General features: G+C 36.5%; 3 protein-coding genes across 4 annotated transcripts; 1 reads left to right on the top strand and 2 right to left on the bottom strand.

Moving 5' to 3' along the window:
- Positions 1-289: 289 nt before the first annotated feature.
- On the bottom strand, positions 290-6,324 carry AP3 (flowering-related B-class MADS-box protein APETALA3). 2 transcript variants are annotated; one of them, NM_001281031.1, is given in 7 exon segments: positions 290-797; positions 904-948; positions 1,054-1,095; positions 5,155-5,254; positions 5,341-5,402; positions 5,510-5,576; positions 5,961-6,148. In NM_001281031.1, coding segments are annotated over 7 exon segments (681 nt in total). In that variant the 3' UTR covers positions 290-620.
- A 1,119-nt stretch (positions 6,325-7,443) lies between these two features.
- Positions 7,444-9,193, bottom strand: LOC100266155 (S-type anion channel SLAH1). Its single transcript, XM_002280734.4, has 2 exons — positions 8,312-9,193; positions 7,444-7,704 (listed from the first exon to the last, which is right to left on the bottom strand). Exons 1-2 carry the CDS (start codon positions 9,167-9,169, stop codon positions 7,444-7,446), a joined length of 1,119 nt encoding a protein of 372 aa, XP_002280770.1. The 5' UTR covers positions 9,170-9,193.
- A 688-nt stretch (positions 9,194-9,881) lies between these two features.
- LOC100253944 (coatomer subunit alpha-1) lies at positions 9,882-16,303 on the top strand. The gene is made up of 4 exons (XM_002279743.4): positions 9,882-10,246; positions 10,592-10,822; positions 11,970-12,464; positions 13,031-16,303. Exons 2-4 carry the CDS (start codon positions 10,615-10,617, stop codon positions 15,979-15,981), a joined length of 3,654 nt encoding a protein of 1,217 aa, XP_002279779.1. The 5' UTR covers positions 9,882-10,246; positions 10,592-10,614; the 3' UTR covers positions 15,982-16,303.
- Positions 16,304-17,815: the final 1,512 nt, after the last annotated feature.

Raw genomic sequence — 17,815 nt, 5'->3', positions numbered from 1 at the left:
AACTATGTTCAGGTTAAATAAAATTGAGTGTAGATCATAAAAAAAATAAAAAATAAACATAATCAGAACCTAATATGAATATTAGAAACGATAGTCCAAACTCACCCAAATGTGGAATTGGATCATGCCCAAACTACACCCTTAATTAACACCAATGCATCAAATGAAAGGCAAAATCAAAACACATGTTAAGCTCGAGAAGGCGTTTTTGTTATTCAATAAATAATAAAATAGTTAAAAAAACATCTAATGAAATGAAATGAAATTCATTTGTTTATGCAACCAAACATTTGACTAGATCGAATTTAGTCCACTTCAACATAAGGAAGCCGTGGAGCAATTTAAGCTTCCAGAAATTAAATGCAGAATCTAACAGGTTCCAGAAAGAACGAAGCATTCACGAAATTCTCACATCATTACACCGACGATGAAAAGAACATAAGTTCAATGAAACCTCCCGCTGTCAAGTTACAGCTAGAAGAGCGACGATAATAATGGTGACGAAGAGGCAAAAAAACTCAACAGGTCCATTAGATGACACCGGTTTGATTAATCAGTTCTATCGTTCCTAATAAAATCTCGATGATTGTTTGCCTGGGAACGATGTGTGGATTCAGTTGCTACTCGAGCAAAGTAAAGGTCAAATCAGAGCCCACACCCGAGTGAAGATCATTAGGCGGGTTAGGCTGCAAGCTTAGGGCAAATACCGGAGAGCTTCCATTTGAGAATCCAAGAACAGATTCGTAATCCCCTCCATTGTCCACTAGCCCATAGTGTTGATCTCTGTCCCTTGCATCCTTATTCAAATGAATGGTTCAATCATATAAGCTATATTCCCCCATTATTTAAAATGCCTGACAAATGAAAAAACAAACCAAAAGAGAAGATGGAGCATATGCTTACAAATTCATGTAGGAGGTTTTTGTGTATTTGTTCCACATTCCTTACCTGCAATCATGTCAGAAGAGAGCAGCATCCCTGGTTTATCAAAATCTTAAAAATAAAACTTGCAGAAACAGACAGATGTCTGTGCATTGTAAAAAATAGATGTACCTTTTTCTTGAAAGTTTCAATCTGATTATTGATCACCTGGTACTGTTTTTAATTATAAAATTTGACGGTGTCAGACAAATAATGTTAGAAATGGTTAACAAAATGCTCACTGCAAAATTTTCTAGTACTATTATTAATGGATTTCCAACTACTACAATTAATGGAAAAGACAAAATGTGAAAGAAATTAATATGAGTGAACATAAGAATTGAACTGGATGACACTACTGGTAAGATACACACAGGTTAAATAAGAAAAAATAGATGATTTTAATATGATTGGAACCGATGAGAGCAAATCAATACTCGATAATACACTAATCAGATAAACATAAAAAAAGTTATAATGATGATCTCTGTACCCAAAGAGCACACCAATACTTAATAATTCACTAATCAAACAAAGATAACTCTATTTTCTCCTCAATTGTAGTCACACACTGTTTCTTTTTACTCACTTACAAAATTCACAATCATATGTAAATTATAGGGAGTAAAATCATCATTCAATAAATAAATAAAAATTTCTTGCTTCAAACTTCACAATTCAATATGTGGTGTTGCAACTAATTACGTGATCCCATTTAATCCCTATTCCAAAAAAGATAAAAGGTTCCATGAAAATATATATCATCGTCTATTTTACCAACCATCTTCATGTTTTACATAGGAGTAGGATGATGTATCTTGTATTTGTAAAAATATATTTATTCCAATTTTTCTTATCAATTGAAAAATCATGCCATGAGGACTCGTACTTAACCCAACAAAATAAAATTTGTCCGATGATAAGCAAATCATCCAAAATTATAAATCGCTTACAACTACCACTAAGGCTTTTTGGAGGTTAGATTTTACCATAGATATTACAAAGTTTGGTTTTAAGGATTATTATGTGCATATTTCAATCGTATTTATATTTATAGATATTTTGTTTTGTAATTTATTTCCATAAAAAAAAAAAACCAAAAAAAGCACTCAATTGTGTTGTGGAATTCTAAGGATCAAATCTACCAAGGCCCTTTGGCAAAAAGGTGACATCCTTCCCATTATATCATTTGGAATTTGGTGGGATGAGACATTAGCAAGAAATAAAATAAACCCTAGAATCACTATGGAGTTTTGTTGAAATATTACCTTCATATATATATATATGGACTATGCACTCTACATGATAAAATCGTAGTTCTTATTGGAAATAACTTCCTATTTTTTATTTTATTGTAAAATTGAATTTGAAGTCAATGTCATAATTTTTAGAAAGTAATATCAATATTGTAAAATTTTTACTGTGAAAAAATGTATAAGAAGTATCATTCTTAATTTTTATATTAAGTTTTTTTAAAAAAATATATAAATTATTTGAATAACATTACTCAAACATGAATAAAAGCTCTTACCATGCTTTTCCAAAGTTGATTAAAACAGTACGTTAATATCTACTTATGAATTAACTTCATGTTTGCATATCAAGCATTCCCAAATGATAATATTGTTGGTTGCCAGTAAAATAATGAACAATAATGGTCTTCAATTCCTAACCCTAGGAGATAAATTTTATCCCATAACTAGTAGGTTGCAATCTGGTTGACACTAGGAAAGACTTAAAATCTTAATAATATATCCTATTCTACCAATCTCTTTACCTCCATTTCTCCTTAGGTGCAGCCTCTTGAAAAACAAAGCAATACACATTATTTTCTATATTAAGAGTCTCCCACTTACTCCATGCTTTGGAGTTTTTATGTAGGTGCTTTTTTAGGTTTTTTATATGAAATATTCTATATCAAAATGAATTTATTTTTAAAAAGATTTCTTTTTGTCTTGTTTCCTGGGCAATGTTTGTATACTTCATGTGAACAATGTTTAAATACTTCAAGTGTATTGTTCTTATTGCTTCTAGGCGTAACTAATACAAGCTCTTATTTACCTATGAAAAACAAAAAATATATATATCTAAGAAAATGAATGGTGTTATAGAAGTGTTTGCATAAAATTATATTATCCGAACAATTTTCTACCATTAAGATTATCAAGACTTTTGATTACGTAATTAAATAAAAAAAAAGTAGACAAATAATAGTTTGGCTTGATGTATAAAAAAAAACACAAGTTTAATAGAATTAATAATAAAACTATCATATAACTCTTTACAAAATGAAATTTTTGAAGAGAACAATTATAGATGTATTGAATCTAATATTAAAATCAATACTTAATTTTTTATATTTATTATTAATTTTTTTATAGATACGATGATAAATGGTTTAATTTTTAATAAATAATAATTTAAGTTGTCTATTTTTATACAAGGTAACCTATTTTAGTATAGCCCTCCTAAAATTGGGTTAACTTTGGATTAGCTTGAACCAAGCCTAATTAAATTGGACCTCAAAGTGGCATGCTAAATTAGCACAAAAGCTCAAGTGAAAATGAGAATTAGAAAAAATATTCAATGTTAAACATTACAAAAGTATAATTTAAACATAAAGATGATATAAAAGATTTAGGAGTTACAACAAATAAAAGGATTATAAAAGGAATTTTCATTGAAAATGAACTTAATCAAGTCGTTTAGATTTGCAAAAATTCACTAAAAGACAACTAGTAAGTGTTCATGTTTTGTACAGGCATAATGATTTTGGAAGATTGAGTAGTACAACCCTAGAATTGGAGAGAGATATTGGAGTTTAGACCAAAAACATCCCCTTTAAAAATAAAAATCATTGGTTCCAAAATCATTTTTAATCTAGTGTATTTCTATCATATAAACATCCATTTTATGGAACCAGTGAATTGATTATGACTTTAAATTTAAGTTTAAAATTATAGTTAGTAACTATGGTTTTGAATTTAACTTTAAAATATTGTTTCATTTAAAATATTTTAGTTTATTTTTTTTAAATAAATTTAATATCCTGGATTTATTACATTATTTTTATTTATTATTTATTAAACTTAGATGACTATTTAAAAAAAATATGTGAAATTAAATAATTAATATTTTTAATTTGATATAAAAATATTTTTTGTTAGTTTTATTAAAAAATTGGCTTAAAAAATAATATGCGATATTAAATAATTTGCATTTTTAATTTGACATAAAAATATTTTTGTTAGTTTTATTAAAAATTTGACATTATAAGTTATTAACCACTTATACATTAATAAATAGAAAATAAAAATAATATAATAAATTCATGATATTAAGTTTATTTTACAAAATAAACAAAAATATTTAAATGAAATAATGTAATTATATATATATATATATATATATATATATATATAATTTAAGCTCAAAACTACAGTCACTTATTGGGTTTTAAGCTTAAATTTAAAACCGTAGATGTATAAACTTAAAACTTAGTAAATGACGAAATGTTTTGACATTTAAAAAAAAAAAAAAATCAAAACTCATAAAAATGTGGATGCTTATGTGGTAAAAACGCATTAAATTGAGAATGATTTTGCAACCAAATCTAGTTTGTGGATCAAAGGGATTGTTTTTATTCAAAAACTCAAGAAATTGGATGTTGATTCAATATTCCTCACTTAAAATGAAAATTTATAATACATGTAATTTATATAAGTTCCCAAATAAATTATAAAGAGCAATTGGCTCAACAGTAAATTGTGACTCTGAAACATATTTCTTTTAGTAGAGAATCTTATATAGAATATTTTGTAGGTCAGTGTTTCCTATGAAAATATATTTGCTTCTCAAATAACCAAAGAAAAAATGTCAAAAATATTCAGGGTAATGTGAGAAAAGACTGGGACTATTTCAAAGCCTAAGGTTTGTATTTTAGTTCATTTTTTAAGTATTTCCTTGGGCTGAATCGGTGTTCTCCTGTCCAAGGACATATAGATTGTTGGTTCAACCATGTTAAAAGTCAAAACAACCTATAGTTTTGCCCCAGGTTCCTATTAAGTCTAATACCTTTGGTAATAGTAATGACTCTTAAAATTTTTAAGTATTTCGTATCCTTCTCTCACCCGCGTGCGAACCCCAATTGACCTTCACTCCATACTTAAAAATAAATAAACAAAAGGAAAAAGGATATATATCAGAAGCCTAAAATCTGAAGTTAAATCAAACCTTCCTATCACGAACCATCTTCAAAGAACTCTCCATCTCTTGTTCAAGATCTCGCAGTTCCTCAACGCTCAAATCGCTCAAATGTTCACCCATCCTCTGCCTATCAATAATTCCCAATCAAATGTCATCAAACAAAAAGTAATAGTCCGCATGTGTGGGATGGAAGAGCTCATATATCGCAATTACCTAATCTCCTTCCTGAGATTCTTGTTCACATCTTTCAGTTTCTTCAGGTTTTCTTGCATTCTCTGTGCATAGAGACCATGCATCAAACACACATAAATTATTATTGAAAAGAAGAAAACTTAAATATTACTTCTCCAGAAAGAACAAGCTAGCGCAGAAAGAAAGTAACCTCATAGTGATAGCTCCATAGATCCACTCCTAGAGTGTTCTGGTACTGATCAAATATTTGTTTCGTTCTGAATGTAAAACACAAAAGTAGTCAGGCAAAAGCTTCATCTCAAGCAAGCAAACTATGTTTCGTGGAGTCAAAGGGGAAAACCCTAACACTCTGTTTGGTTGCTGGAAAAATGGAAGAAAAGAAAAAAAAAAAGGCAAAAAATCTGAAAAATGTTTTTTTCGCCTATTTCTTATAGAAGATGAAAAAACTGGAAAAGCTCAACTCATCTGAGCAAAGTAATTGAAAAGCCTCGCTATATATATATATATATATATATATATACCGGAAAGTTTAAGCTTATATGAAACGGTTTCACTTTTCTGATTTTCCTGCATTTTCTCAGCAACCGTAGTAACCTTCACTAATTTCAAGCGATCTGAGGTAAGGTTTGAGAGAGACATACGTAGTGGAAGGACTGATGTATTCATGGAGCTTTCCAGTACTGGAGAGCATGATGATAGAAACCTTAGCATCACAAAGAACAGTGAGCTCACTGGCCTTCTTGAAGATACCATTTCGTCTCTTGGAGTAGGTGACCTGCCTGTTCGTCGAGTTCTCTATCCTCTTGATCTCAATCTTTCCTCTAGCCATCACTCCCTCTCTTCTCCCTCCGATTTCCAGATCGCTTCTGTTTCATAAGATTCCACTACACGAACAAAGAAGAAAGATCAAAGCAGAACAACTCCAACTTCATACTATTAACGGAAATATTTGCCCATTTCGTAAAGGTTTGCAGGGGATCGATAACGTCGCTAACCGCATTTCAGTCATGGGGACAACAGCTTTCCGTCCTTCCCCGTTACGCCCGTTAAGTTATTATCTCAACGGCTCAGATCGAGATGGGAATATTTACAAGCATCAGACGGTGTAGATGTGCAGAAAGCATGGGAATAGGCTCGGGCTTGCGCTTGGGAAAATACGAAGTTTTGCAGGTACTAAAGTGATAACGTTGCTGAGCCTCAAAATGTAACGTCTTTTCCTTTCTCTCACGTGTCCAATCATGATTTAAATTGATCCTCGAAGGAGTGAAGCTATAGAAACCGATAAGCATGATTTCAGAAGTGATTTTCTTACTTCTAATAGTTAATAAAATGAAAACAGTTTTTTGCTTTAAAAAGCAATATAATACCTTCGAAATGCTAATAAAACGATACCGTGTGGCTTTCACCCAACCCATTTTCCACCAAATTGTTATCATGTTCCTGAAAAACGAGGCGGACTCCGCAGTTGCACCATGGACAAAGATGGGCTTCTCTTCTGCCATCATTGGGCTCTCCATATACCCAATTTTAGGGCTTGGCCCATGGTCAACCTTATTTTGCATGTCCTGAATCCTGATTTATCTATTTATTTTAAATAATGTTTAGCGGCTAAGGTGGTACGTAGATTTCTGGTTATATGCAAGCAAGATTTAATTTTGAGGTATCTTTGTCCAATTTGAGGTAGGCAAGAACATAGGTGAGCCGAGAAAAAGCTGGGGTTCTTTTGTATTCAATTTTGAAAATACATAATCTTGATGATTTTGACAGGTTTAGTTAATTACACTTTTGTTTTTTCCTTTTGCGATAGAGAACTCCGCTGGTCCAACTTACTGACTCGACGACAGCTTGCATTTTGGCAGTCACATTTGTCCTCTTTTTGATTTCTGATTCCATATTCTTATTTTTATCTAGACCATATGACTCTTACTTCTTGTGTGCCATTGGTCAAAGGATGTTAAATTGGCAACTAGAAGACAAAACAAAACAACTAAGTTCATGGGTGTAAACCACCGGATTCAAGTCATTTTCTTTAATCGTGGTCCATTACATAATATTAATCACATATTAAGAAGCACGTGACATCACTTCAATTCGATTAATCTCTTACTAACATATTCAAGGAGCTTAATGAACAGAAAGACAAACGATGGGATCGTCGTCCGGTAAAAGCATTCTGGAGTTGAATGCAGTGAGGAGGGTCAAGCTCATGAAGATTAGAACAGAGAGTGCGGTTAGAAGGAGCATGAGACCACGTGCGATGCCAGTCTTCACCTCTTCTGCATAGTCCGTGGCAGCTAGGGCCAGGATGGTTACTGGAAAAGAGTAAGCCCACCATGCAATACTAAATCTCCTCATTGATTTCTTGAACAGGGTTGGCCTGCAAAGCTGTTTCGATCCAGGAAAATAAGTAAGGCTCAGAACTAGTAGTAGGGAAGGACTCAAATTAATTGGCGGTGCATTTTAATGTCACCTCATACATAAGTTATCATCAGTACAAAATAAATAAATAAAACACCCTGCTTTTGCAATTTAATGCTCAATTTCTCTATTCGATAACATGTAGTTTCTTTTTGGTAACAGTATAATATTGCTTGACTGGACCATCCAATTTGTTTCCTAGAACACGTGTAGGGTAACTGATTAGGGAAAAGTTTACATTAGTCACTTTACCGTAAAACTTTTATTTTTATGAATACATAAATATATATATATATATATAGATGATAATTTAACAAAATCTGCCATGTTGGTAAATGGCTGATCCATGTTGGTGGACATTTAAGTATCAACCGTCCAAATTTCTCATCCGCCACTGCACGGAATGTACGGAAACATGGAACTGAATGGTGTCTGCGCCACCATATTAATTATGGTATGATAAGAAGATAAATAAAACAAATTAATAACGTCAATGAATCGGCGAGTCCCTACTTAAAATACTTTCAAACAACGTCGCTTTCTTAATCCTAATTTTCAAGCCAGTTAACATTACCAGAGACGCGAAGAGGAACAGCGACAGAAACAACAGCATCTTCGATGCCGTATCGAAGCGTCCAGCTATGGATTCCCAAGCCAAGCTCGCCATGCTCGGCGCTGCAACGAACAGAGAGAAAACCGGCCGCAGAGTCGCCGGGAGACGGTCGCCTCCGGGCAATCTCTGGTAAAGAGTTACAAAAAGCACCAAGTAGTGAACCATTCCAAGCGAGAACAAGCAAACAGCGCTCTCTTTCCACCCCATCTGAGCTGCCGCTCGTGACCCTACCAGGTTTCCGATGACCGACAACTGACTCGTCGGATTCGCCACCAGGGTCAGAAACTGCTTTCCTTTGGTAAACCACTGTCCGTAGATTTTCACGTCCAGCGTCACGACCGGAACTGCGAAAACCCACCACAGAACCAGATAGGAAACTGTATTTGGAGCAACGAAAGGGGCAGATTGGAGCAGGAGGAACCACGAAATCCAGGGGGCAAAAAAGTAGTTAACCCCAACATGGTGCAAGAACTCTGCCTCCACCATGCGAAATCGAAAGAAGCATCTGGAAATGTATAGAAGAGAGAGTAAAACATTAGTGAAGAGTGCCAGAGACCACAAGAGAATGAAACACAGGGGAGGGAGTGTTTGGAGCAGACGCCAAGGAGGGTTTGAGCCATGAGATGGATCGATAAGCGTCTTCCATAGCAAGGTTTGACCTCCCAGAGAGAGACTTATTCTGAAGTAACCTGCATGGAACCTGGTTAAGACGGACGATATGGATCGTTTTGCGACGATGATGAAGAGGCGACGGTGTTCTTGCGCAGCAACGGGGGATGCGTCGACCACAATCTCGATCTCGGATTGAGTGCTGGCCATTGATAATAAAAAAACTGGGACACATTGATGGAAATCACCGAGTTTATACACAGATTTACGCCAACGAACCCGACAAAGAAAAAATTAATAATTAAAGAATAAATAAAAAATGTATTAAAGGATTAATTAGTACATTACGTATTTTTACAAATTCTAATACATTTTAAGAAATAAAATAAAAATATTAGAAACTTTGACAGAAAAAAAATAAAATTACTGAATTATAATAAAAAATATATAAGACTAATGTCATTATGATCATCATTTATTAAATAAACACTCAATTATAATACCACCTAAATTGGAGCATCTTGAAAAAAATGAAAGGATTACCAATTTGGAGAGAGCATTTTATAGTTTAAATTTGAAAAGAAGCTTGGGCCAACTAAAAGATCCAAAACACTTAATTAAGTGTATGGGCCCTGGTTTAACAGCCCAATTGAAGAAAAGGGCCGTGCAAAAGACGTCCAATTGGAATTCTACATCAACAAAATTTAAGGAGCGCCACCGATTACGATGTGATAATTAGTCAAATTGGGTAAATACCAATAAGGAATTTGGTCTCGTACTAAGACGAAAGTGTTCTCAGACCAAATATATGACGCCAGCGATATCAAAGTTTCCATGGATCAACGTCATAAAAATACTTGGAACAGAATTTCCGGGAAAATAATTTTCAATATCATTTGTTGAAAAAATTTGTGGAAAAAAAGAAAAAGAAAAAGGGGAGAATAATAAATTTCCCTCACTTAGGTTGAAACTTGCTTCGCAATTCCGCACCCAAACGTAAAAAGAAATTAAGAATTGAGAAGCATAACAGGAAGCTGACCCGCTTTTAGCACATTCGCATTTTACAGGAACCGGCGAGAGGGGCCAGATCCGCAAGACGATCCTCATTCTCTATTTTTCCTTTCTTTGTAGAATCTCCCTGATCTGTGGTCTAGCCTTAAGCTGCACCCCTCCCTGCTTATCCTACGCTCCCCTGACCGACGATTTCCCATTTGTCTCTCGTTGTCGGCGGTTGACGCGGCGATGTTCGGTTCCTCTTGATCCACCGTCATCCTTTTCAGATCTGAGGTATAATTTTCATTTTCTTTAATGAATTGTGCGCATTTGAGAGAATTGATCTCTCTGTAGGAGTCCATTGCTTAGGGCTTTGGATCGGTAATTTTATGATTCATTTGGTTGGAGAGAAAATGGGAAAAAAAGAGAGGAAATTTTCTACATAGATAAGTCGAGGTCTTAGTCGTCTGAGATCGCAAATGAAGAAAATTCGGAATTTCAATTGTTGTCTTCTCTTTCGTTTTCTTTAGCTGTCAAACGGGGCATTAGATACGTTTTCAATCAAGTGTGGATCCACGATTTGAACTCGGTTCATTGAGAGGTTTTGATTGATTTATGATGGTTTTCCTTTTTGTACAGAGTTTGAGTTTTGATTTGAAACGATGTTGACGAAATTCGAGACGAAGAGTAATAGAGTTAAGGGACTGAGTTTTCACACTAAGAGGCCATGGATCCTTGCGAGTCTTCACAGCGGTGTGATCCAGCTATGGGATTACAGAATGGGGACTCTTATTGACAGATTTGATGAGCACGATGGACCAGTGCGTGGTGTGCATTTCCACAAATCTCAGCCGCTGTTTGTTTCTGGAGGTATAAATTTCTGTCAAACCAATCTGTTTGCTTGTGAATACCTCTATAGTTTCACCATTTTGATCCTGCGTACACTCCTGTGGGCGTATTAAGTATTATTGATTTCTATCTTTTTCGGATCTTGAACTCATTGGAGTTTCGCTTTTATTTCACAATGTGGTGGAATTATTAAGTAGCATCAGTGAGTGTTGTATTTCAATAGACATGGTGGGCATAGTGCATTTCTTTTTTGAACACCATTCAATGCCTAATATTTTGCAAATAACAATTAAAATATTCTATACTACAAATGCATACAACTTAAAGTGGAGTTGTGAGTTTGAAATGGAATTCAGAAAGGTGGTAGTCATCATTTCGCTTTCAAATGGAATTCAGAATTGGAACTGTGTTTCTAGCCTAGGTTTCTCTCTCTTCCCTTTTTTCTTGGGTGCTATTTTATGCTTTTTTTTTCCTGATTGCTGTAAATCATAAAGATCAGTTATATTTGTAACTTTTATGAATGCAACTATATATCCATGCAGGATTCTAATGGAAGTAATTTTTGTTGGGCCAAAAAAAGCCTACCATGTGTCCATAATGCAATCTTCAAAGCCAAAGCATTCAAATGTATATCAAGAAGTGTAAGAGATACTATATGAAATATTGTTAAAAGAACAACCAAGTACTAGAACATCATGATTTACAGAATAACCTGTCAATGAAGAAAGAAAAACCACGGGGCGAATGTGATTGTAATTCACTATATCAGAAATAATGAATTACAACTTTGGAAAAGATACAAGTGGTACCTCATCAGATGTTCACAAATAAATAATTCTTCACCAAATGAAACTTCCAACCACCAAGTTGAACGAATCAAATTCTCAAAAGGTAAACCCTGTAGCCATATCTGTATTGATGGTGGGAGAAGCAAATCAAGCCCTAGAGAAGACCAATCTCTGTTCTTGTATTTTCTTTTTTCCCTTTCTATTGATCACAAACAACTGCCACCTAGAATGAGAAAAAGTCAAAGCTAACTTATTTCTCTTCTTTTCTCTTTAAGTAAGAGGAATTTTATGGGGCTGGACCCATAAGATAATATATTTGTGTGCCTGTGTGTATCAATTTTTGGTTTATGCAAATGATGGTTTTTTGGTTATTTTTTCAGGAGATGATTACAAGATCAAGGTGTGGAATTATAAGTTACATAGGTGTTTATTTACCCTTTTTGGACACCTTGATTACATCCGCACAGTTCAGTTTCACCATGAGTATCCTTGGATTGTTAGTGCAAGTGATGACCAGACTATTAGAATATGGAACTGGCAGTCCCGCACTTTAATGTCTGTATTAACCGGACATAATCATTATGTCATGTGTGCCTCATTCCATCCCAAAGAGGACCTGGTTGTATCAGCCTCCTTAGATCAGACCGTTCGTGTTTGGGATATTGGTGCCTTGAGGAAGAAAACAAGTTCCCCTGCAGATGATATCCTGCGCTTGAGTCAAATGAACACAGATTTCTTTGGTGGAGTTGACGCTGTTGTTAAGTATGTTTTGGAGGGTCATGACCGAGGAGTGAATTGGGCTTCATTCCATCCCACTCTTCCTCTTATAGTCTCAGGAGCAGATGATCGCCAAGTGAAACTTTGGAGAATGAACGGTATGTGTGCAAAGATCTCATATCTTTTCTCTCTAAATCTTTAATTTCTTCCTTGTGGATTTTTATTTATTTATTTTTCTGTAGAAAATTGTATTGAAATATTGGTTTTAAGCAAACAACACTGCTATGTCTTTGCATGCACTTCTCTCTGCATATATACAAAAGCAGGAAAACAATTTCTTGCCAATCTTCTCAACTTTTTCTGAAATGAAATTCAAATCGAATAATCGTAAACATGGACCATGCTGAAAAAGAATACAAATAAATAAATTTCTAGCTTCATATCAAAGAAACCCAAGGCCTGGCTCAAGTGCCAGGGATTGGGGTGGGGATATCGGAGGTTCTAAGTTCAAGGAACAAAAAAAGGAGAAAAAGAATGTTACCTATCAAAAGAAAAGGGTAGCAACCTGAAACATGATTTTTTTGCCCTGGCTTCTCACTTCCATAGAAATAAATGGACTGTTAATTTCATCCATTTGTTAATCGTATTTTCTTTTTGTTAGGGTTATAGAACTTTGTAGAATTGAACTAGCTAATGGTTTGCAACTTACCTTTTCTACTTTCAGACACAAAGGCTTGGGAAGTAGATACTTTGAGGGGGCACATGAATAATGTTTCATGTGTCTTCTTTCATGCAAGGCAGGATGTGATTGTGTCAAATTCAGAGGATAAAAGTATTCGTGTTTGGGATGCAACAAAGCGAACTGGTATTCAGACATTTCGAAGGGAACATGACAGGTTCTGGATTCTTACGGCACATCCTGAAATGAACCTTCTTGCAGCTGGTCATGATAGTGGCATGATTGTCTTTAAGTTGGAGAGAGAACGTCCTGCCTTTTCTGTGAGTGGTGATTGTCTGTACTATGTCAAAGACCGCTTTCTCCGCTTGTACGAATTCTCAACTCAGAAGGACGCTCAGGTGATTCCAATTCGCAGGCCTGGTTCTGCTGCCTTGAATCAAGGCCCAAGAACTCTTTCTTACAGCCCTACAGAAAATGCTGTTTTGATTTGTTCAGATGTGGACGGGGGGTCATATGAACTCTATATTGTGCCCAGAGATAGCATTGGCAGGGGGGATACGGTTCAGGATGCAAAAAGAGGGGTTGGAGGGTCAGCAGTTTTTGTGGCTCGAAACAGGTTTGCTGTACTAGAAAAGAGCAGCAACCAAGTGTTAGTCAAGAACCTTAAAAATGAGATCGTGAAGAAGAGTGTTCTTCCTGTTGCTGCTGATGCAATATTTTATGCTGGAACTGGGAACCTGCTGTGCAGGGCAGAGGATAGAGTCGTTGTCTTTGATCTCCAGCAGAGGCTTGTTCTTGGGGAACTTCAAACATCTTTCATCAGGTATGTTGTTTGGTCAAACGACATGGAGAATGTTGCTTTGCTGAGCAAACATACTATCATAATAGCCAGTAAGAAACTCGAGCACCGGTGCACACTTCATGAGACAATCCGTGTAAAGAGTGGAGCCTGGGATGATAACGGGGTCTTCATATATACAACCCTGAATCACATTAAATATTGTCTTCCTAATGGTGATAATGGTATCATCAGGACCCTCGATGTCCCAGTATACATAACAAAAGTATCTCAAAACACTGTCTATTGCTTGGATCGAGATGGAAAAAACCTTGCTGTTGCAATCGATGCAACTGAATATGTCTTCAAGCTGTCCCTCCTGAAGAAGAGATTTGACCAGGTAATGAGCATGATCAGGAGCTCGGAGCTTTGTGGGCAGGCCATGATTGCTTACCTCCAGCAAAAGGGTTTCCCAGAGGTTGCTCTTCATTTTGTGAAGGATGAAAGGACTCGTTTCAACTTGGCACTAGAAAGTGGCAATATCCAGATCGCCGTTGCTTCTGCAAAGGAAATTGATAAGAAAGATCACTGGTATAGGTTGGGAGTGGAGGCCCTCCGTCAGGGTAATGCAGGCATTGTAGAATATGCATACCAAAGGACAAAGAACTTTGAGAGGTTATCCTTCCTCTATCTTGTAACAGGTAATATAGATAAATTGTCTAAAATGCTGAAAATTGCTGAAGTAAAGAATGATGTTATGGGCCAATTTCACAATGCCCTATACTTGGGTGATATTAGGGAGCGCGTCAAGATCTTGGAAAATGCTGGCCATTTGCCCCTTGCTTACATCACTGCTGCTGTCCATGGGCTCCATGACATTGCAGAACGTCTGGCTGCTGATCTTGGAGATAATGTCCCTTCTTTGCCTGAGGGAAAATCACATTCTCTTTTGATTCCTCCAAGTCCTATCATGTGTGGTGGAGATTGGCCCTTGTTGAGGGTCATGAAAGGAATATTTGAGGGCGGTCTTGATAATGTGGGCAGGAATGCTCAGGAAGAGGATGAAGAAGCTGCAGATGCTGATTGGGGTGAGGATTTGGATATTGTTGATGGGGAAAACATGCAGAATGGAGACATTGGTATGGTGCTGGAGGATGGGGAAGTGCATGAAGAAAATGAAGAGGGAGGATGGGATCTTGAGGATCTTGAACTTCCTCCTGAGCTTGATACTCCAAAGACTAGCAGCCATGCTCGCTCATCAGTTTTTATTGCCCCAACTCCTGGTATGCCTGTAAATCTAATTTGGACCCAAAGATCATCTCTTGCTGCAGAGCATGCTGCAGCTGGCAATTTTGATACTGCAATGCGTTTGCTGAGCCGGCAGCTTGGTATAAGGAATTTTGCTCCCTTGAAACCACTATTTTTTGATCTACACATGGGTAGCCACACTTACTTGCGTGCCCTTTCTTCATCTCCGGTGATCTCAGTAGCAGTTGAGAGGGGATGGAGCGAATCCTCCAGCCCTAATGTGAGGGGTCCACCTGCACTTGTGTTCAAATTCTCACAGTTGGAAGAAAAGCTAAAGGCTGGTTACAGGGCAACAACTGCTGGGAAATTTACAGAAGCTCTACGGATTTTTCTCAGTATTCTCCATACCATTCCTCTGATTGTGGTTGAGTCAAGGAGGGAAGTAGATGAGGTCAAGGAATTGATCATCATTGTGAAAGAGTATGCTCTGGGTTTGCAGATGGAAGTTAAAAGGAGGGAAGTCAAGGATGATCCAGTTCGTCAGCAGGAACTGGCTGCTTACTTTACTCACTGTAACCTGCAATTGCCTCACCTGAGACTGGCATTGTTAAATGCCATGACTGTTTGCTATAAGGCACGCAATCTTAACACAGCAGCAAACTTTGCCCGGCGACTGTTGGAGACTAATCCCACCAATGAAAACCATGCCAAAACAGCCCGGCAAGTCCTGCAGGCTGCCGAGAGGAACATGACAGATGCATCCCCGCTGAATTATGACTTCAGAAACCCATTTGTTGTTTGTGGGGCAACCTACATCCCCATATACCGCGGACAGAAGGATGTGTCGTGCCCTTTCTGCAGTTCGCGATTTGTTCCTTCACAGGAAGGGCAGCTTTGTACTGTTTGTGATCTTGCGGTTATTGGATCTGATGCATCTGGATTGCTCTGTTCTCCTTCCCAGATAAGGTGATTTGAGCTCAATCAGGAGCAATTTTCAAATTTCAGCAGTAGCACTGATTATGCTAGCTGTTTCTTCTCGACAGGTAAAGGTAGGAACTTTAAACAAAGAGTTGGGTTCCATTAGATTGTATTTTTTTTTTTTTTTTTGTTTTCAAAAATTTTTATTGCCCGTCTTCATCTCTTCCTCTTCCCCTTCCCCTTCCCCGACACCTTTTAATTTTCATGTTCATGATTTTCACTGTAATAAGCTACTTAAGAATTTTGGATTAGGCTCTTCATGCGACTTGTGGGAATTAGTGTATCTTGTTGAGGTGACTGATTCGATGCTTTCACAGTCCGCTAGTTGTGAGTTTTTGTTAAGGTATGACCACCATCATTCGGTTTAAGTTAATGAAGTAGGAAACTGGTTGGGAACCATTTTGAGCCATTGGACAAGAGGGATTTATTAGGAGCTCCAATTGTTTCTCTTTTATATATATTTTTATTAGACAAGAAGAAGTGTTGCATTAGGAGTACGAAAGCGCAGTCCCTATGAGTTACGCTCTCGAATTAAAGACCAAAAAAAAAGGATATGTTCTGCAAGTGCCAGCTGTGATTAACTCAGCAATTTAAATATTTCTAGTACCACAAAATTCCGTATATGAGAAAACGATACAGAATTGAACTACTGACAAGCATGTAGCTTTTCTGCAGTAACCATAACTTTCTAAGATGTCAAAAGAAATTTATTGTCCTGACTGACATCCTTTCTATGAAGTATAAATCGTGAAATGAGAGAATGTGGCGATCGTACTATAGAAATGGTGAAAAAAGAGTTAAGAGTTGATGGACGATAAAAATTATATGGTGTTCACTTTACCCTTTATTCCTATGATAGAGCAATATCCCTTGTTCTTTTGAGTTACTTCCAAAATATTAGCCGTCCGAGAGTGTAAGTTTATTTCACGTGGTGCTAGTGGTAAACCGTCGGGCCACAAAATACAACTGCCTTTCATACGTTGCATCTTGTGTAGGAACAAACAAATAGGAGAATCTAGAGATAAATCCGCCTAATTAATGAATTGGCTGAAAAAAATAAAAACACAAATAGGTGTGCACTGCGCATCAGTCAATGCCATATTGGTGTTGGGGTCTGGCAGTGGCAGGTGAGATTATATGATGGGGTCTGAGCCATTGGGTATTGTTATGGACCTTGAATTTGATTGGGTCACATTTTACTGTGCTGGGCCAAGTTCGTTGCTCCCATGTAGACTTTTGTCCAGGCATGCAGGGGAGGCTGGTTGGGCTTCTACTTAGAAGCCTAGTGTGGAATCGAAGTGGAAAGTTGCTGATGAGTGGAAAAAATCTAGTGGCCCGCGTGCACATGGGGACTGGAGTGGATCTTGTTTGAACAGTTAATTGGGCCCAACTAATTCCGAAGTTAGGTGGAGGAACCCACATGCATAAGTTACTACTTTAGTTTCAACTGTTCATTCCACTGACTGACACGTTACTATTCATCAGAGAGTACTCATCCATTCATTTGTCGCCTTGTCATTTCTGAATTTTTTCGAAACCAACTCTTGGAATTTGAAACAAACTTCTCTATCGAGAAAATTCAAAGTTGCAGAATCGGTTCTAGCAGCTTTAGGCACAATGTACTGTCAAAATCAAGGGGCTTCTAAGGTCTAGGTTATATGGATTTCTTTTCCTTCCATTCTTGCTACTATTATTAAATAAACCCAGTAAAATTTACTATCCCCGCTCATCCCAAAACATCTGATGATCGTATTCATGTTGAAGTTTAAGAGAGTTCCCTCCTATTTAGTTGGACCTCTAAAGGGGCACAAAGGAGGAGAGTTTAG

Source organism: Vitis vinifera, chromosome 18 (assembly GCF_030704535.1).
Source record: "Vitis vinifera cultivar Pinot Noir 40024 chromosome 18, ASM3070453v1".
NCBI lineage: Eukaryota > Viridiplantae > Streptophyta > Magnoliopsida > Vitales > Vitaceae > Vitis > Vitis vinifera.
The sequence above is the reverse complement of the archived record's forward strand: the minus strand, read 5'-3'. Positions and strand labels throughout refer to the sequence as shown.

Coding starts and splice junctions, on each gene's coding strand:
- AP3 (XM_059734254.1), bottom strand. CDS start 6,148: ATGGCTAGAGGAAAGATTGAGATCAAGAGGATAGAGAACTCGACGAAC. Junction 949..5,154: donor AGATGGTTCGTGATAGGAAG/GTTTGATTTAAC, acceptor ACATGATTGCAG/GTAAGGAATGTGGAACAAAT. Junction 798..903: donor AAAACCTCCTACATGAATTT/GTAAGCATATGC, acceptor CATTTGAATAAG/GATGCAAGGGACAGAGATCA.
- LOC100266155 (XM_002280734.4), bottom strand. CDS start 9,169: ATGGCCAGCACTCAATCCGAGATCGAGATTGTGGTCGACGCATCCCCC. Junction 7,705..8,311: donor TGTTCCTCTTCGCGTCTCTG/GTAATGTTAACT, acceptor GGATCGAAACAG/CTTTGCAGGCCAACCCTGTT.
- LOC100253944 (XM_002279743.4), top strand. CDS start 10,615: ATGTTGACGAAATTCGAGACGAAGAGTAATAGAGTTAAGGGACTGAGT. Junction 10,823..11,969: donor GCCGCTGTTTGTTTCTGGAG/GTATAAATTTCT, acceptor TTATTTTTTCAG/GAGATGATTACAAGATCAAG. Junction 12,465..13,030: donor GAAACTTTGGAGAATGAACG/GTATGTGTGCAA, acceptor TTCTACTTTCAG/ACACAAAGGCTTGGGAAGTA.